Source organism: Haliaeetus albicilla, chromosome 4 (genome assembly GCF_947461875.1).
Source record: "Haliaeetus albicilla chromosome 4, bHalAlb1.1, whole genome shotgun sequence".
NCBI lineage: Eukaryota > Metazoa > Chordata > Aves > Accipitriformes > Accipitridae > Haliaeetus > Haliaeetus albicilla.
This window is the reverse complement of record NC_091486.1, coordinates 11932909-11950809: the sequence shown is the minus strand read 5'-3', so window position 1 is coordinate 11950809 and position 17901 is coordinate 11932909. Positions and strand designations below refer to the sequence as shown.

At 49.8% G+C, this 17901-nt stretch overlaps 1 protein-coding gene across 1 annotated transcript in view; it reads right to left on the bottom strand.

The window, feature by feature from the left end:
- ITGB5 (integrin subunit beta 5) overlaps positions 1 to 17901 on the bottom strand; it is a 64185-nt gene that overhangs the window by 8453 nt on the left and 37831 nt on the right. Inside the window, exon 10 of the mRNA XM_069780927.1 lies at positions 16988 to 17417. Within this exon, the coding sequence (XP_069637028.1) occupies positions 16988 to 17417 (430 nt within the window). The remainder of the gene's footprint in view (positions 1 to 16987; positions 17418 to 17901) is intronic.

The window sequence follows — 17901 nt, the reverse complement described above, 5'->3', positions numbered from 1 at the left end:
TATTACTGCTAGGCCCTCAAAATGGTGTAAAAGATGGGGCTCCTGCAGAGGCTTCCATGTTTACTGGGCTGGCTGGTGTTTTGTACAAATTAGTCTCTTCTTTCTCTGCCTACATTGAGAGATATGAAGATGGGAATGGAGCAGTGCTTCCTTGCTGGTTTTAAACCCAGGATTTAGCAGCAAAAAGCCTAGCAGGTCGACCATGTCATAAGGTCTTTCCTACCCTTCTTTCCTAACAGTTTTACTTAAAAAGCACTCCCCCAAACCTTAAAACACCTTAAAAAAAATTAAATCAACCATGAAGGTTGCCGCGACCAGCTGAACCTCCCCCAGGGAGTAGCTCAGGGCAGCTCACAGCAGAGGTGGATGAAGAAACCGATCCAGTAAGGGCACTCCTCTGCTGAAGCATCCCCTTGCAGCTATGGGGTTTAGCGATGGGCTGAGAAAGTCAACAGGCCTGAAGGCTTTCAGTGACAGTAAGTGGAGTGGCTGGCTGCCGAGCATCTGGTTTCAGAAAGGCATCCATCAGCTCGCTGGAACTACTGCTTAAATTCCTCCTTGGTTGGTCCCTAGGAGAAGGGATGCCTTTGAAGGCATAGTTTATAGAGCTGAAGGGTTTGTATACGAGACTCATCGGCAACCTAATTACAGTTCAGCTTTCCCACTGGAAACAGCCTCAAGTGCCTCAGACAAGATAAATTATATACATGCTCCTTTCATTGGCACAAAACCGCTGATCTCACTGCCTCATCCATCACTCCAAGACTACCAGAGATGCTGCGGATTGTCAAGATATATCCCTTGCCAAAAGTCATGGGAGCACCTTCTGTTTTACTAGGCATCTCATATGTTACAGCACATCACAAGTTGCCCTCCTACAGCCTCTTTTACACTCCCACCGTTTGCTTTGGATCCAGCCTGCAAACTCAAACGTTACTAGACAGAGGAGATTATGCTTACAAGATCTCGAGGTGACCTCCTTCCCTGCCTACATCTGATGGAGATTAGAATTCCCTCCTTCTCTTTGCCTTCACAATGACAGCCTTGCCCTTTCCCCAGACACATCTGTACAGGCAGGTTTGGGTTGCGCCCTCCCTACAAAGCTCCGTATTTGAGCTCATGGACACAGCTACATCCACCACCACTGCTGCTCGGGGTGCAGCTGCAGAGCGGGGACGCCTGCGCCCTCCGCTTCACAAGCAAACCAGATGGGGTGGCTGGCTTTTATTCACAATTAATTCAGGCAATCCGGCTCTTGCACACAGCAAGTTTGGTGCCTCCATGGCAATGCATGTGTCCAAATTAGTTACAAATCATGGTTTTCTTAAATGGGCACTATTTCAAGGAATCCAAAGAAGCTGGCATTGGGAATTCATGTATATGGCATTTAGTAAATGTGCTCATGCTTGAATTTGAGCTGGGAGGGCCAAGAGAAGCAAGCCAATTGCATTCATACCACCCCATGGTCCTGACCTGCGTGGGAGCCAGCCCCTGCAGAGGGGCAGAGCCCCTGTATTGTCAGCCTTAGCTCAGTCCTCCTAGGACACCACAGAGCCCAGCACAAGATGCGAATCCATTGGAAATCTGTCTTTGGACCATAAAATGGTTCAGTTTTTAAAGCCTGTCAGTGCCAGGCCAGTATAGGAGGATAGCAAGACTACACAACCCTTCCAGGCCCTGGGAGGCTGGGGATAGAGCCTGGAACAACGGTACCGGGGAAGGGAGACAGCCATTTCCAAATCATGCATCCTATTAAACCACTGTGATATTGGAAAATTTAAGAAATGGCATCTTAAAGCAAGTGGTTTCGTTTATTGAAGGCGATGAAGAAAAAGTCCTTCTATATGAGGATGACTAAGTGTGGGGTGTGAGCTTAAAATTTAAAAACATGTTGAAATATGTTTTCTGCCTCAGCCACACTGGCTCAATGTGCAAGAAGTCACTGGCTGAAGCTCACCATGGGGAATGTGCCAAGAGTGGGAATTTCCATGTTGACCTTTAATGACAAAGACGTTACAATCTTCGTTGCCTGCATCAGCTTGAGTGGCCGCTCCTGCAAGCACCATGAGCTCCACCTCTGGTGCTCTCCATCCATCTCACACACAGCTTGAAGACTGGAGAAACATGGTGAATGGGATGCATTTATTTCTGACATGGGCGTGGCAGAAGTCATCCCACTTCTCAACATCCAGCTGGAGCACCGGAGATGGGAATCCGCTCCATCCTCTTGCTCAGGACACAACCTGAGAGGAGCCCTGAGGCAATGTGGCAGCGAGTCTTTTGGTGATGGTGACCCATAGCTGAGGTTTGCAGCATGCAGAGTGCTACCTGGTACTCGTATTTTGCAGCAAAATGTGCTGCACCTTTCCAGTCTCAGCTATCCTACAGTCACACATGGTGCTGATGTGGTTACGCAGTCTCTATGCCATGTAAGATCATGCCTGCGGGAAGCCTTCCACCACTATGCCGATGATGAACCTAGTTTCACTTCCCAGTTTCATTTCCAAGATGAAAATGCGTCCCTGAGGAGGGTGTGTTTCAAGACACCTCTGCACCAATAGAAGTCTCATGGTGCAGGACATTACCCTGGACTTTAACCCCCTTGAACCCTTTGAGTTTACATGTTCTCTATTAAAGCTGGTTTGTGAAGCCAAAAGACATTACTTACACTCTCCAAACATAACAAGAGATGTTTCCTTCTGTTCCCATCCTTGAAATGAGACGAGCTTAGGTGTTTAAAAGATCCAGATCTAATTAGGAAATGAAATGCTCCCTCTGAATTTGATAACATACTTTCCAGCCAGCTCTTGGTTGTTGGTGGGGCTAACATGAAACACATGTCAGGGAGGCTGCAGAAACACGCTGGGAGGGTGTAGCAGAGGAAAGCAATGCTTCTGCAGGGGGAGAGCAGTCCCCAGACTTAAGTTTGGACTAGTCTGGGATCCAGCAGGGTGGGAGCCACGGTGTGCTCTGCTGCTTGGAGGCACCCTCTTCCCAAGGAGGCCACTGAGGTGGACCGAGACCCGCAGCCCAGCGGGTCCCTCCACCTCTCTCCCCACCCTGAAACACATCCCCATCCCGCTGCCGTGGCCCGGCTGGGCTGCACGTCTCGCTGTCACTCAGGCAGCTTTTGGCAGGACGTCCAACTGTCCTCGTTTCACCCCAGCTGCCTCTGCCTCTCCCCCTCGCCTGCCCGCCGGGATGACAGCCGCAGACCAAATCCCCTCTGCCCTCGCCGTGGCACCGCGCAAACCCGGGTTGGCAGTGCTGCATGTCATCGCTCTGGTCCCCAAGCAGGGTCCCTGCCGGCGAGCAGGAATCGGGATAGCAGCTTCTGGCAGAAACTTCCAGCCTCTGACCCTGATTTCATCCTGGGCTTCCTGATAGCAGGCTGCAAAGTGGGACCCTGCAGTGGCCGAGTGCTCGGCGGGACAGCCCGTCTGCGCTACGCAATAACTGTTTGCCTTTTAGGAATTGCACCGACCGCTGCTGCACCAAGAGTCCTGAAAATGAATGCACTAAAAAGCTCTCTCGCTAGGTCTTTTGATAGAAAGCGGTTTTCCTAAAGCCCCCGACTTCTGGGAACCACAAAATAATGCAAAAATACCAGCTTTCTTTTGAAAGAAATAAAAAATTATCCCAGCTTTTATGGAGAAGGAGAAAGGGTTTTAAAACAAGCCCCTCCAACACTCCTTTTTTTCCCACCTTCTGGAAAATTAAATTGATGTGCCTACCATGCAAGAAAAAAATAATCCTCATGATTTTTAAGCCAGTTTCTTGGTTTCTGAGTACTCGGGAGGGGAAGGGTCATGCTGCATTTTGTTCCCATTAAATCAAGCCACTTATTTTTGTGCCTCCATGCTCACATTCAGGCTTTGGGTCAGGACCTTCAAAATGCTGTGCTTCTGTCATTTTCGGTTACTTGAACAACTAGTTTGAAAAAAACCCACAAAACCCCCACAGGAAAACCAATTAAAGGAAATAAGTTATGGCAAGAAATTTCCAGATTCCCCGGTGCCATCCCTTTAACGAGCCCTGGCCGCTGTGCCCATCATCCGGAGAGCCCCGACGCAGAAGCCACACGTTGTTCGTACTCCATAGGGGTGGACGCACCAAAACCACCTGCTTAGGAGAGAGGAAGAAGTCAAACCCTACCAACACAGGGCACTGCTTGAGCATCGGTTTTGTACCAGACCAGCCAATCTCTCAGCAAAAGCGCTCGACGTCTGCAGGAGAGGCTCTGTGAACGGCACATTTTGAGTGGGAGGAGGAAGGGCAGTGGAAGAGGCTTTAAACACTTGGAAAACGTAGACCTTTCCATTTGGGAGAGGGCTATGGTAAGACACAGTGCCTGCTTAGGCAAATAAATCACTGACTTCCCCACTAATGTCTTTCCATGACTCAAAGCAGCCGGCGCTGCACATCAAGAGGCCAGGCAAGGCAAGGCAGCCTGCCCGTGGCACAGCTCAGGTTCACCGCGCCGTCCTGCTGCCAGATGGTCGGCACCCGTAGGGAGTCAGGGAGAGCTCGGGAAATTTTAAATACTGGGGATGGGCTTAGGATCCATTCCCAGGGTCACGCCAGTCTGGCAGGGAAAACAAGGGTGGCAGGTTGGCAGGAGCATTCCCAAATCCTGGAGCCTACAGAGCGTAACAACCTCCTTGTGAAAAGGAGGTTACTATATAAACAAAGACAGACAAACGTCAAGGGTCCAAGGTTTCTATGTAAACTGAAATGCATCCACCGACCGCCTCCGTTCACACCAGAAGAGAGCTCGCCCACGCTCATTTATCCACAACGCAATACTGAAACAACAAAACAAACACTAAGAGGGTAGTAATAAGTACATAGTGATTTTCTGTATGTTATTTACACCGGACACAATGGATCTGTGCATCTTTCCATTGCATTAATTTCAATGGATATTTATATCCTGAAGCATATGGGTTTGGCCAAGAATCAACACGGCTTTAAATAAGCCTTTACTTCAATCCTAGTGCTGGTTGAGCTCACCAACCATCAAAAATAGCATCAGAGATGCAGGCTAATGAAACCAAAAGTGAAGGAATAAATAGATGCTCAGGCTGCTAATTCAGCCTTGTGTACCACAAGCCCCATCACCAGCTCCACTTTACTGCCAGCATCCCCTACCTTGTAGCACTGCCATTACAAAAAAAAAAAGCCTGAGCCTCCCCAGTTTCTCACTCACTTGGTAACTTCTGGGTTAAATGAGAACTGGGCAGGGAAAACAGGGCTTTGGAAACTGCTGTCTCATGAAGGCAGCTGAAAGCGATCCGGGGCAGGCGGATTTCCTGCAGCAGCCCGGGCCAGCCTTTCCTCATTTTCCTTCTCTCCACTACAGAAGTGGAGCTGAAACGCAATCATGAGATACGGCTGATGATCCACCAGAAAGCCAAAATGGGCAGCAAGGAGTCATTTCCTGAAGGAGATCTAAAGCTGCATTTCTTAAAATAAAGCCTTCCTTTTTTTTTTTTTTTTTTTTTTTTTAAAGTAAGCTCAGCACTCCACAAATCTCTCGACTTTTGCTTACGTTAGAGCCTCAGCCGAGCCTGCCACACGTGGCCTTTTGGACAGAGCCCCAGAGCTGGGAATTGGAGTTTTTAGGTCCTGCTGCCTACTCTGCTACCGGTGCAGGGAGCGATACGGGGCGAGGGCTGCTGCCAGATCCTCCCAGAGATGCAGTGCTTCATCCTGAGCAGGGGCAATTGGGATGGGTGTGCTGGTTCCCTTCGAGTCGTGGGTCCAAATACCATCCCACCAAATTGGGCACATGCTTGTCCTTGGCTTTGTCACCCCTTAAGCACTTGACATGGAAGGCACTGCAGAAACTGCTAAGAATTCATATTATTCCTTAAGCCAGATAGGAAGATGTGTGTGTGTGTGTGTGTAATCCTCTGTTTTTTTTCCCCCTCCTGTGTTTCCCTCCAATCCTCTAACTCAAAAAGGGCTCTATGCCACTGTCCTTTTCTATCGACCTCCATCCCTTCTCGTGCAGGCTTTTATTGGGTCTCCCATGGGATACAGCAATGCCTCTCCCACTGCAGTGCTCCTCTTTCCAGCCAACTCCGCGGCCCCCTAACAGACAAGACCCACTTGCAAAACCCCCCCGATGCAGCTCCCCCATTCGTTTCCTTTCTCCCCAAAAAGCCTGACAAAGAAAACTGCTTGACAAAGAGCAGTTTCCATTTGGCTCGTCCAACACTGCCCAGATACCACCAACACCCATGGGTCTAGAACTAGGAGATTCTCCCCCACTTACATACTTCTTGGCCCATCTCTTTGCCCAGGTCTGTTTACACAACTCTACATTTAGCCTTTGGCTTTTGTCACCATGAGAGCTCTGGAAGATTTAGAAACATGAGGGGGCATATGGTGAGCATGCAGTTGGATGAAATGAAGATAAAGGGCTTCAGAAAAGCCATAGTGCTCAACCCTTCCACCGATATGTGGTGCCTCCAGGAAGGATGAGCTTCATCCTCCTGCTCCGGTGCCTGAGTAGGCTCCTACCAGCTCCTACCACCCAAAAAAAAAATATCCAGATTTGTTCTTAAAATAAAACTTGGCTCCAAAACAAAGCTGCACGATCCCAAATGCCTGAACTCCAGGGCAAAACTCTATTGTTCAGGTCCATCCTTCAAATGAAAAGCAGGCTAATTCCCACCCTGCCAAAGCCGAAGTGGGCCGAATGTCCTTTCAGCTGGACCTCATTAAGAGGAGTGGGCTCTGGAGCAGAGAGAGATTCTTTCTCTGCAAAATCCAGTGCCGTGGGAGCCTTGCCCAGTTCTGTGTTTGGATGCAAACACATAATCTGGTGCAAGTTCACCAAAGGTCCATGGTTTTGGAACGGATTTCTCCCTTCCCAAAGAAGCTGGAAGAAGTCAGAAAATCAATCAAAATAAGACAAAAAAACCTAGAAAGAATGAACCCATAGCCTGTGCTGCACTTCCCTTTCAGGTCAATTATTTAAATTCAGTTTTTTAAACCAAACAGCAAGATTCACAGGTTGTCCGCGCATGTCAACAAGAAATGCAGAGACCCAGAATTTCACTCACCTGCTGGTTTGAGGCTTCATCTGTCTCTACACCCTAAATAAAGCATTCATTTCCAAATGTCTATTTCTGTTAATTACTATCATCAGAAGGACCAAATGCAAATGCCAAACTCAGTGGGACACTGGCCATAAAGGCAAAGCATTTAAGTGAGTTTGTTCTAAGACCATCTTCTCTCTTTGGGGAGCGAGTAGGCAATAAGCTGTGTTTTCAAAGTTCATCTTGTTTTTATTTTGGAGCTTTCTACTTTCTGAGATACAGGGTTGCTGGCTGTGGGAGGGGGGGCTGCAGCAGGACAGGGGGGTTTGGGTACGTGCATGCGCCATCAGATGACACCTCTGGTAGCGACCCACATGCTGTGCCGCCTTAAGGGCAGAGACCCACAGACGGGGCTCTGGCTCCTGTAAAGATGTCGAAGACGTCACTTCTTTATTCTTTAATTCTGCCCTGGCATTTAATGCCTCATTAGCATGCATTAACGCTTGCTAAAGGTCCGCTCCAGGACAAGAAGAAACCCCAGTGAAAAGAGGAAGGAACAGCAGTGCTCTGTGAGGGTTGGTCCTCCAAGGAGCTGCTGCCAGATTTGGGGAGAGCTGCAAGACTTTGACAGCAATGAGGGCACGGGCAGAGGGAAAGGAGGGGTAAGAAAAGGCAGCCTTGCCCTTTCGTGCCAGGAATGGAAACTCTGGCAAAGCAGTACAAGATACGCTGGGGAAAGAAAGTCCAACTCAATTGCTGTTTCAGTGTGAACAACCAACACAAACCCTTGGAGTGAGCAAGGTAGGGCAGGCAGGGCATACCTGCTGCCAGAAACACAAAGGAAAATGAAGAATAAACACTGCACTGAGCAGAAACATGAACGGAAATATCATTTGTGGTCCCGTGAGAAATCCATGCAAAGATGATAAAGTATCTCGAGTTGGAAGGGACCCATAATGATCACCTAGTCCAACTCCCAAATAATCAATAATATTTAACAGGCAACAATGTAATGGTAATGCCTGGTGGTGTAATACCTAATACTGCATTTATTTCTTGTGAAAGGAATCCAGAGAAGCATATATATCAAGCACAGAGCATTCTAGTTAAAGAACCATCCACCTGCACTGAAACGCAGCCACCTCTGACCTGAAACACAGCAGCTGTACCGAGCGACATGGGAGGTCGTTAGCAGAACAATCAGAGGGGGAACCAGGCATTTTTACATGCTGCAGCTACAAGCACTGGCCATGCTTTCCGCAGGTCACGGCCAGCAGGCGAGGGTCACCCCGTGCTGTTTGCCCCAGCCCAGTGGCCATTTGAATCCCTTGGGATCTTCAGCCTTTTGAACGGGCACGGAGCAGGATGGTGAAGCACACGCTCTCGGAGGAGACCAGCACATGTCTCAGGTTTAAAGTGGAAAGAGAACAGAAACCAGGTTAAAGGGGAAAAAATAAATTCAAAGAGGAAGCAGAAGAGAGAGATTGGGGAAGGGTGGAAATGATGCCCCGTGGGGAAGCGTCAGGGAGGTTTCAGGAGCCTCACAGGACTGGAGATGTGAGGAAACACATGCACTGAGTCACCTCCATGCTCCTCCAAAAGGCGACCGAGTATTTGCATGCCAGGGAAATAGAGACTTCATGAAGACGAAATTTGGGATGCAACCACCTCCCACCCAGCTCTCAGCCCCTCTCTGCACCGGGGTTATGAGCCACGGCTCCTGGAGATGACCACATCCAGCACCTCATGGGACACACTGCTGAATTTGGTAGCTTAAGGCAGAGAGACCTGCAAAGAGCGAAGGAGCTGTCGGGAGTGAGAGGCTGGCTGCACAGACACCAGCGAGACAGCGTTAAGGACGGGTCCCTTCCAAGGTGGTGGTTTACGGGGTGCCTGTCTCTCTCAACTTACAGCTGCCAAGAGGAGGGAGCTTGTGCCTAAGCCAAAGCCCATCCACATGACCCGGAAAGCCTGCACTGGTAGAGGGTGTGTTTTAAATAAAAATCCTCCCTGGCTTCTCTGTTAGAAATAACAGGCAATTCATTAACACATGGTGACAGGTATCAGAGGTCAGCAGTAACACACCAACAAGGTCTGAGTGCCCCCATTTCCCTGCCTCGCTCCAGCCCTCCAAAATAATAGTGGTTGATGCTCAGGAACCCTTTGCTCGCAAGGAAAATTCAAACGCCGCTAAAAAGGGATGCTAATGCCAGCCAGCTGCTCACAAAGCTCCTGGGGAGTCTCTCTCCACCCTTTCAAATTATCTGGGAGACGGGGCTTGGGTGTCCCTGCTTCCCATCGCAGAAGGTGCTACCCCGGTGCAGGGCAGGACGCAAGCACAGGGCACCGCAGGCTGCCTGCAGCGGGGAAGCGTGTCCAGTATGCATCCCTGTGGTTTCTCATCCTCTTCACATTGTGTAAAGAGCAGAGTTTCTCAATGACATTCCCCATTAACGGCTGAGAGGTTTCAAGTGTTGCTCTCAGAGTTCGCTGCCCCCAGGCCAAGCACGGCCAGACCCAGCCTTTCGGGAAGGCACTGTGGGAAGCAGCCCAGGATGACCCCAGGGCTCGGCCATGAGCTTCTGTCACTGGAGGGAGACCTAAAAGCCAACATCCCACATGTGATGGCAGCAGCGGGCTCCTCCACAGTTCCTTCCCCACCTGTGGAAACATTTTCCAAATCACCACTTGAGCAATCACAGTCTGCCTCCCCAAAATGTTGCAATGGCATGGCAGCCCCCACACTCTGCAGGAGGTCAAGCAGGAATGCAGGAATATCCACAACTGACATCAGAAAAGACCTGGTTTATACAAACATGCTTTGGGGGAAAAAGAAAAAAACAAACCAGGAGTTTTTCCTGATTTGGGGCTCTGATGCTGTCATGCAGACAAATGACATTGGACACACGGCCAACAGCATCTGCAGGGAGCTTGTACACAGGGTGAGAATGGCATCGGTCCAAGCGAGATGAAGGTGAATTCAGTTAGCTGCTCTTCCAGTTAATCCCCATCACAGCCCTCAGCCCTGCCTGCCCCAGCTGACCTGGACCTTACATTTCTTAAGGCTGACCCACAGGATGGGAGTAAACGGAGCTGACCTAAACCCTACTTTTCTTTACACTAATCCACGTGATGAGAGTAAGTGGAACATGCCCAGCTTCACAGTTTAACCCCAAAAAAGGAAGAGGACAGCAGAGGTCCCCCATTTGATTTGTTTCTTATTAAATGTTTGCAGTCTGTATAAATTCTTGTTGGAGCCAAAACATTTCACAGCTGGAGGGAGGATGTAAGCTGGAGAGAGGATACCCACACAGCAGCGATGCCAGGCACAGGCGCTCCACCCTCAGTTCATCACTGCTACCGGACACAGCAAGTCAGATGTTTATTTTTTCCTCTTATTCAGGAGGATTTTTTTTATTTTATGCATTTCTTCTCAGGCATGCAGGCATCTCAGGGCAAGGGCTTCTGCTGAGCAGCTTTTGCAGGTGATAAAAGCCAAGGTCAAACAGGAATACAGCAAGGAGAAAGGCTTTTAGGAAGCTCCAGGATAAATGTGCAGCCTGAGTGACTTGTTGACCACATCTTAAAAGAGAGATGCTACCACAGTGCCATCTCCTCCCTGCTCAGTCTGGCCATAAGGTCCCTCTGGGCTATGCTGTGGCTCTGTAGGCAGGAGAACTCAAGATGCTTGATACCAGGTTTGTTGGCTGCCAAGGAGTGATGGGCATCCTGTGCCCCACACAGTGTGATGACACTTACATACTTCTTTGTTTTCTAGCCCAACCTCAGCTAGTTTTTAGCTCCCTGTCCCCTACCCTGCTCCTTGATGGGGAAAAGAGACACTTGCAGTCCTATAACCTCCTCTAAAGGAAAAGGGTTTTGGCTCAGAGGACTTTACTAGGTTCAGCTCACCCCCAAACTTCCCTCCCATGCCCTGCAGCCCCATCAGCACACGCAGCCACTGCCTGCCCCTCCATGAGCCCCCCGCCTGCTGCTAATGACTGAGACCACTAATGAAGCAACCGGCAACATGAGGTTGCACTGCAGCGACCGGAGCTGACGCTGCATCCTCTGTCACCAAAATAAGCCCCAAAAATGGTGCTAGACATGTGCCCCCCATCTTCCTCCAGCCCAGGGAGCGGAGGAGGAACAACCTGCAGGGCAGCTGCCCCAGAGACGGAGCCGCATCTCCTCCACAGCTGCGTGGCTCACAGCAGCACAAGCACTTAGCAACAACCAAAGGATTATTTTTAACATCCACATTTTATATGGTCCTTTTGTCTCTCCCCTTCAGGTCCTTTTTTACTAGGCAATGCTCAGATTTCACCTTTTTACACAAACTAAATACCCCCCCCCCAAATCCCCCAAATCAAAAACCTAAAGATGATATGACTTGACGTGAGTTAAAAGAAAATGTTGCAGTGATTGTGGTTGCACAAACATTGTGGTTTAAGCTCCGTTCCCTATCCTCTTTCTGCCGCAGGCCACCCTCTTTCCTCCCGGCAGGGGCCACATTTGCTTAATGCCACCCCCTCCTTGGCACCGCCACAGGCAGTGGGCACAGGCAAGCTCCGCTTCCTCCCCAAACCACGCTCAGCCCATCACCTGCACCTTGGAAGTTAATAAATCAACTACTACTACCCATTTCTGTCTTAACAGCAACTTCTGGTAAAAGCTTACACATGAGGAATGAAGAGAATTAAGACAAGAAAAGAACGTTAAAGCTGGATCTCACATTTGAGCCTTCAGATGTAGACCAGCGTCCTCTGTCCAGGCACTACCCCTGGGTGGGTGAATAATAATCACAAAAGTTAAGTGTGGAAAAAAGCCTATTTCCATAAGAAGTGTCCATGGGCACAGTGATTTGTGTGGTAACGGGCCCCACCAGAAACCCCAGCGTGGAGATAGCAGTGGTGCCATCAAACCCGAGCGCTGCTCTCCGAGCGCGGGGCTCTATTGCACAACCAGAAACTGCCGCGCTGGCACCGGAGCCATCGTCCCACCAGACCTCCTGCAAACACAGCGCTGTTAAACGCTGTTACAGCACTCGGGACAGGGAACGTCAAACACAAATTGCAGAAGCAGGAGTGAGATTTCTAATTTGAGGCTGTGTTAAAACAAACAGAAAAGCCTTATCTCGCTGGACCTTAGTGCAGGCTAAAACATCACAGTGCTTCCCCATTTAATAAAACCAAGAAAGGGAAGCATTCAGAAATAAATACTGAGGACTTGTACGTCCTCAGCAGTTTTTGAAGTGGTTTCTGCAGGGCAGCTGGAGCCGCATCGCACGTCAGCTTGGCTATTCTCTGTGAAACAAGCCACAGATTTTCAATGAGCTGTCACTTCCCAAATCCCATTTCAGAAGTCATTCTGGCACTTGCATGTATTTGCGAATTTGACACCCGATGCTTTATTGCCAACCTGAGCTTTTTGTGTCACTGGAAGCCCTGTACCAGCAAACGAGGCCTGACTCCTGCCTCCTGCGCTCCGAGGCATCACCATCTCACCATGCTTTAGCCAGCCATCATCTTTAGTCATCTTAACCAGTTATGATGCTCGCAGATGCTTAAGAGCTAGAGAGAAGTTGCAGGGCTCCATTTACAATTGCAAGGTGTTTATAAATCTGATTTATCGTCTAATTCTAAAAAAATGGAGAAGGGAAACCACAAAAGACCTGATCCCACAAAGCTGCACCAACATCAGCAGTCTGTGTGGTACTCAGGCAGTATGGATTTTCAGGACGAGATCCTTTGTGTTTTAGGGGTAGAAATGGCTTGCAGCGTGGTGAGTGCTCTCTACTTATGCCTTGGTAATGGTGTTCCTGTGCAAAACCACAGTCCCAGGCTGAAGTGCGCACAAACAACACCCACATGGAGCCAGGTAACAGCGGTGACAGTTAAGGGGAAATTTCTCTAGAGACACCAAAGTAAAGACGATGCTGTACTACTCTGCATCCCCTCCTCCAAGAAAAAAATAGGTCTGCAGCACTGAAGCTAATGAAGCTTGGCCTCTGGCGAGCCAGTCTCTCTTCATTAGAGGCAAACTTGTGATGCCCTCACCAGGGCCTCTCCTCCCTCTTGCCACCTAGTTTTATGGGACCTTCAGGAATGCAATTAGTGCCGAGATGTTTCCTCCTTTGTCAAACTGCCTGGCAGGCAGCCAAGGGGTTCAAAAGCCACTGGGCCGTGCAGCCCGCTGCCCCTTCCCGAGCTGGGCCGCAGGCGGGAGAGCTCTCTTCCCCTTTGCCGCGGCCACCCACATTTCAGAGCAGAGGCCAGAGCGATGTGCTGGAGGTCTCAATGCAAGAGGGTAACTCCTCCATCCAGAGAAAAACCAGGAGCGAAGCATTCAGGGATTTGGGAAGCAATTGCCCGCTTTGTCAGAGCACGATGCTGTGGATAACCTGGTTGCATCTCTTTTGGAGGAAAAGAACACGTCTGCAAGCCATCCCTGATGGCCCTTCCAGAAGCTGGATTAATGGTTTGAAACAGCTACGAGTTGTTAAGTGGACTCGGGAGCAGCAGAACAAACGCCACTTATTAGTGACTAAGCGGCATTGACTAAGAGATGGATGCAACTTGAATCAACATTTATGACGTTATAAATGACTCCTTTTCCCACCTGCCTCACAGATGCAGGAGGCACGTTAAACTTCCCACTAACAGGAATTGAATTCTTGCTTCTCCTTTAGGTTATCTCCCACCGAAAATCTGCTTCTCCACTTCACACCGGGGAGGGGAGCTACAAAAGGACAGGAGCTGTATGCAGCACTGCCTGCAGTCATCTCTCCTCTCAAACCCTGACAAAACGAGGTGCCAATATTTATAAATGGACCCAAGAATGAAAATGCTTTTGCTGGCCAAAGGACTGAGTATCAAGAGACAAGAAGCTTAAAGTTCATTTCAGACTGTTTCAACCCTGCTGTGGCTTTCGCTGGGAATATGGGATGCCTGAGCGCAATCTGCTGCCCAGCCCTGTGTCATGGCAGTGACTCAATGGGGACAGCTTTGCTCCGGATCATAAAAGGAAGGAATGCCCAGGCTGGTTGGTGATGGGCTCACAGCGCCTCTGAGCTGAGGCATGCAAAAAGCAGGGCCACATACATGCAAAGCAGTTTGCATGCATGGATTTTTGTTTCTCAGCTTGGAAAACTGTGCTTTCCTCCTCGTGCTCCCCCAAACCTCAGGCTGAGTTAGACTGGCTGCTTTCCCACCTGCTCTGTCGTGGATGGGCACTCAGGTTCATTGTACAGTCTTGTTCAACAGCTTGGGCAGGTGTAAATGCATTTAACGGGGGACACCATAGCCCATGTGCTAAAACTGAGGTTGGGTTCCTTTGGGGTGAAAAAGCTGTTCAAAATACAGTCATCAGAAATACACTGAGAGGCATTAAGTGCCTTCTACACTACCAGAAGACTCATACAATATAAATAAAGCCCTTGACAACGGTGATGAGTTCCCCTCATGGGTCCAAGCCAAGCAACTCCCAAACAAGGATGGAGACAACAACCATCTACAGCAAAGTGACAGCTCCCTCCGCGCTGCTTTTTTTGGTTTCTGCACTTGCTAAAACCTGTTGGATCTCCCCTCACAGTGGGATTCAGCCTGCAAGAGTGGTGGGCACCAGGATGCCAGGGCCTTTCAGGGACAAACACTGTGCCCAGGAAAAGACAGAGGGAGGGCAGGATGTCGCTTCTCCCCCTTGCAGGAACAAAAGCAGTGACCGGACTCTACACGACCACCCTGAGGGACATCCTGCACCCAAACTCCCCTGGCTGCCAAGTCTACACATGCTGGTGGGCTGAGATGTTCAGTGTCAAGCTAAACATACGGTCTTTTTCAAGAAGGCCTCATTTGTAGGAAGGAGAGAGCACATGTCTGCTGGAAGCCACCAGAGATGCTTGTGTAGCCAAGGGCTGGTTGTTAGGGGCAGCTCTGGGGACAGCCCCACTGTACAAGCTCTGACATTTTTGGTGGGCTGGTGAAGCCCCAAGCCTCTTGGGCTGACCAAACCACCTTAAAAAAATGTTATGTCATTGGCATAGTGCTTGCTACAGCTCAGATTTAGCATTGTAAGTGCTGGAATCTAAAAAAGAAAAAGCCAACCAACCGGCAGCAATAGAAATGCCAGGAGGCATAGGGAGAACCACCCCACGCAGCCATGCCAGACTCCATCCCACCCTTGGAGCAGAGAGGCCACTTGGCCTCAGCCCACCCTTTGTTTTCTTTCATAGCTATAAAAAGGGCTTTTAAAAGACTTTAAAAAACTCTGGCAAATCCCAAACCAGCTATGCTGCTCTTCCTAACACCAGAAGCCCTCCACAGGAACAGAAGAAAGCAGGTGCAACAGAAGACACATAACTTGCTTTCCTGCAGAGTGGCAGAGCTCTGGCTCTCCTGATGAAAAGGAAATTTGAGCAAAGGAGTGTCCTTCTCTTGGAGTACCAACTGCTACACCAGTACATTCCAACCTCTCTTTATAGTATCGCTGCCCTGCTTGCTATTAAATATACTCCTTTTGGGTGGGATGATGCTATCAAAGCAATATGGTCATGGGGAGAACCCCCAGGTAGTACTGCTCTTAATTACTTCACAGTTGAGTTTATTTTTGCCCCCACCTACTTTCAAATACCTTTTTCCTGCTTGCTCACCCTTCTTTCGGCTCCTGCATCAGCAGGGAGAGCCCCAGCCCCGCCCCGGTCCAGGGCAGTCGCTGTGGAAGGTGGTACTGGCCTTTCTCACTGCTCTGCAGCAGGGAGCCCCAAGGCAAAGCCAAAACCCGGGGTATCGCCTGTCTCACCTTCAGCAGTGCCAAAACATCACTAGCCAGGCTACAGGAAAATAAGTGTGAACATTCTCTACTCACCCAACATCGTGACCATCTCAAACAGCCAGAAACTTGCAAACAAAAGGTGCCCCATCACTTACTGCCCAGCTCAGAAACATGCAGGGCAAGATAAACAGTGGGGAAAAACCCCACCACTTCCCTGGAGAAAACATGAAAAACAGCTATTTTTCCAAGTTTACACTTGGTTTGGAAATTTTGCCCAAGATTTTCAGTCAAGGAAATATTTTACTTGCTTGAAAGCAGGCAAATTTTAAAGAATAACCTTTTGCCCAGCTCCAACTGAGGGAATTATGTCCGAGGGCTAATCCAGGCAATTATGTGCAAGGTAAATTATGTGACCTTGGACTGACAAGGAATTAAAGCCAGTCTAGCAAACACAGCTAAATAACTCCTCTACCTTTGCTTAAGCAAAGCTGACTGGCTACATCTTTCTCAGTGAATGACTTGTTTTCCCAATGGGCAGAAAAATCTATACCTGAAATACCTTTAGGAACCTTTAACACAGATCTTCTCTCATAAGTAACAGACTGAAACACAACCTTTCCTTTCACCTGCGCTGCACCAGAGGATTACTTCAAATGCTTGATCTTTAAAAAAAGACTGTTTCTGCCTACGCAGGGAAGGATGGCACATGTAGAAGAAATCCAACCGAAGAAAACACCAAAAAGCTTCAGAGGATTCAAGCCTGTGCTGGTTTACTCTTTCCTAGGGATATACTTCAGCGTGCAAAAGATGTGTGTGGTTGTGTCAAAATAACGACACCAAAGCCAAGACTGTTCATCTCTGTAGGACCCGGGCAGAGGAGAAGCCTGCAAGGAGAGCACCTTTCACTCTAATGCTGGAAACTCAGTTCTGATGGGGATAATGCATTTTTGCTCATTAGCGTGGATGCACTTAAACGCCTCCTTCCTTTTTTCCATGAAGAAAAGAAAGGGAGCACAGATCCCGCCAGAAAGAGGCCAGATTTGGGCAGGCGGGGTAGGCGCAGCCCCTCGCACACCCTGCACGCACCAGCCCAGCAGCCTTCCCTGTTTCGGGGTGGTTTCCCCACGCCCGCGAAGCGGAGGGTGCGAGGGAGGAAAGGCTCCTACCTGAGCAGAGGACTCCCTTGTACCTGGCGCAGGAGAAGTCGTCGCACTCGCAGAAGGGCCCGTAGATGTTTCCAAACTCGCTCTCGTAGCAGAGGCACTGGTTGCAGCTGCACTCCCCTCTCCCGCTGCAGAGGGGTTTGCCCTCCGCCTCCCGGCACATGGCGTGGTGCATGTCCCCGCTGGCACCCTCCTCGCACTCGCACCTGGCCCCCAGGTAGCCGGCGTCGCACTCGCACAGCCCGCAGGCATAGGTCCCGTTGCCGCTGCACTTGCCGCTGGCCGGCGCGGCGCGGCTGGTGCAGCCGCAGAGGCAGTTGTAGGTCACCGCCACCTCCAGCGTGTCCCGAAAGCCGGCCGGCTTGATGGTGAAGGCGTGGGAGGTGTCCTCGGCGGGGCAGCTCCGCGCCTCCACGGACACCTCGAAGGAAACCTGCGGGGGGGGCAGGTTGAGATGTAAGTTAACGTGCACAGCCCCAAAATGGCCATCAAGGGCGTCCTGGGAGGCAAGGCAGGAGGGAAGGGCAAGTATCCCGAGAAAAAGCCATGGAGCAATTCCCCGGAGCGGGGCCATGCTCACCGCATTGAGCTTCGCTCCCAGGTGTGCAAAAAACCCCCAAACAATTGCACGTCTAGCAAGGGCATCTGCAGCTCAATGCACCAACATCTGCCGGTTCCAAGAGGCGTTCGGCATCCTTAACGCTTTAAAACTCTTCTGTCAGCTGTTAACAGTAATTTTCCCCATCAGGGACCATTGGTTTCTGTGAAGCGGGAAGGAACCTGCCTGTTCCCATGAAATAAACAGGGCAAAACTCTACCAAAGAGGCCGGTATTCATGCTGTTAAAAATAATAAACTCTGTTGAAACCAAGCACTACCAAGGATCTAACAAACGCAGCACAAGGGCCCAGGGTGACT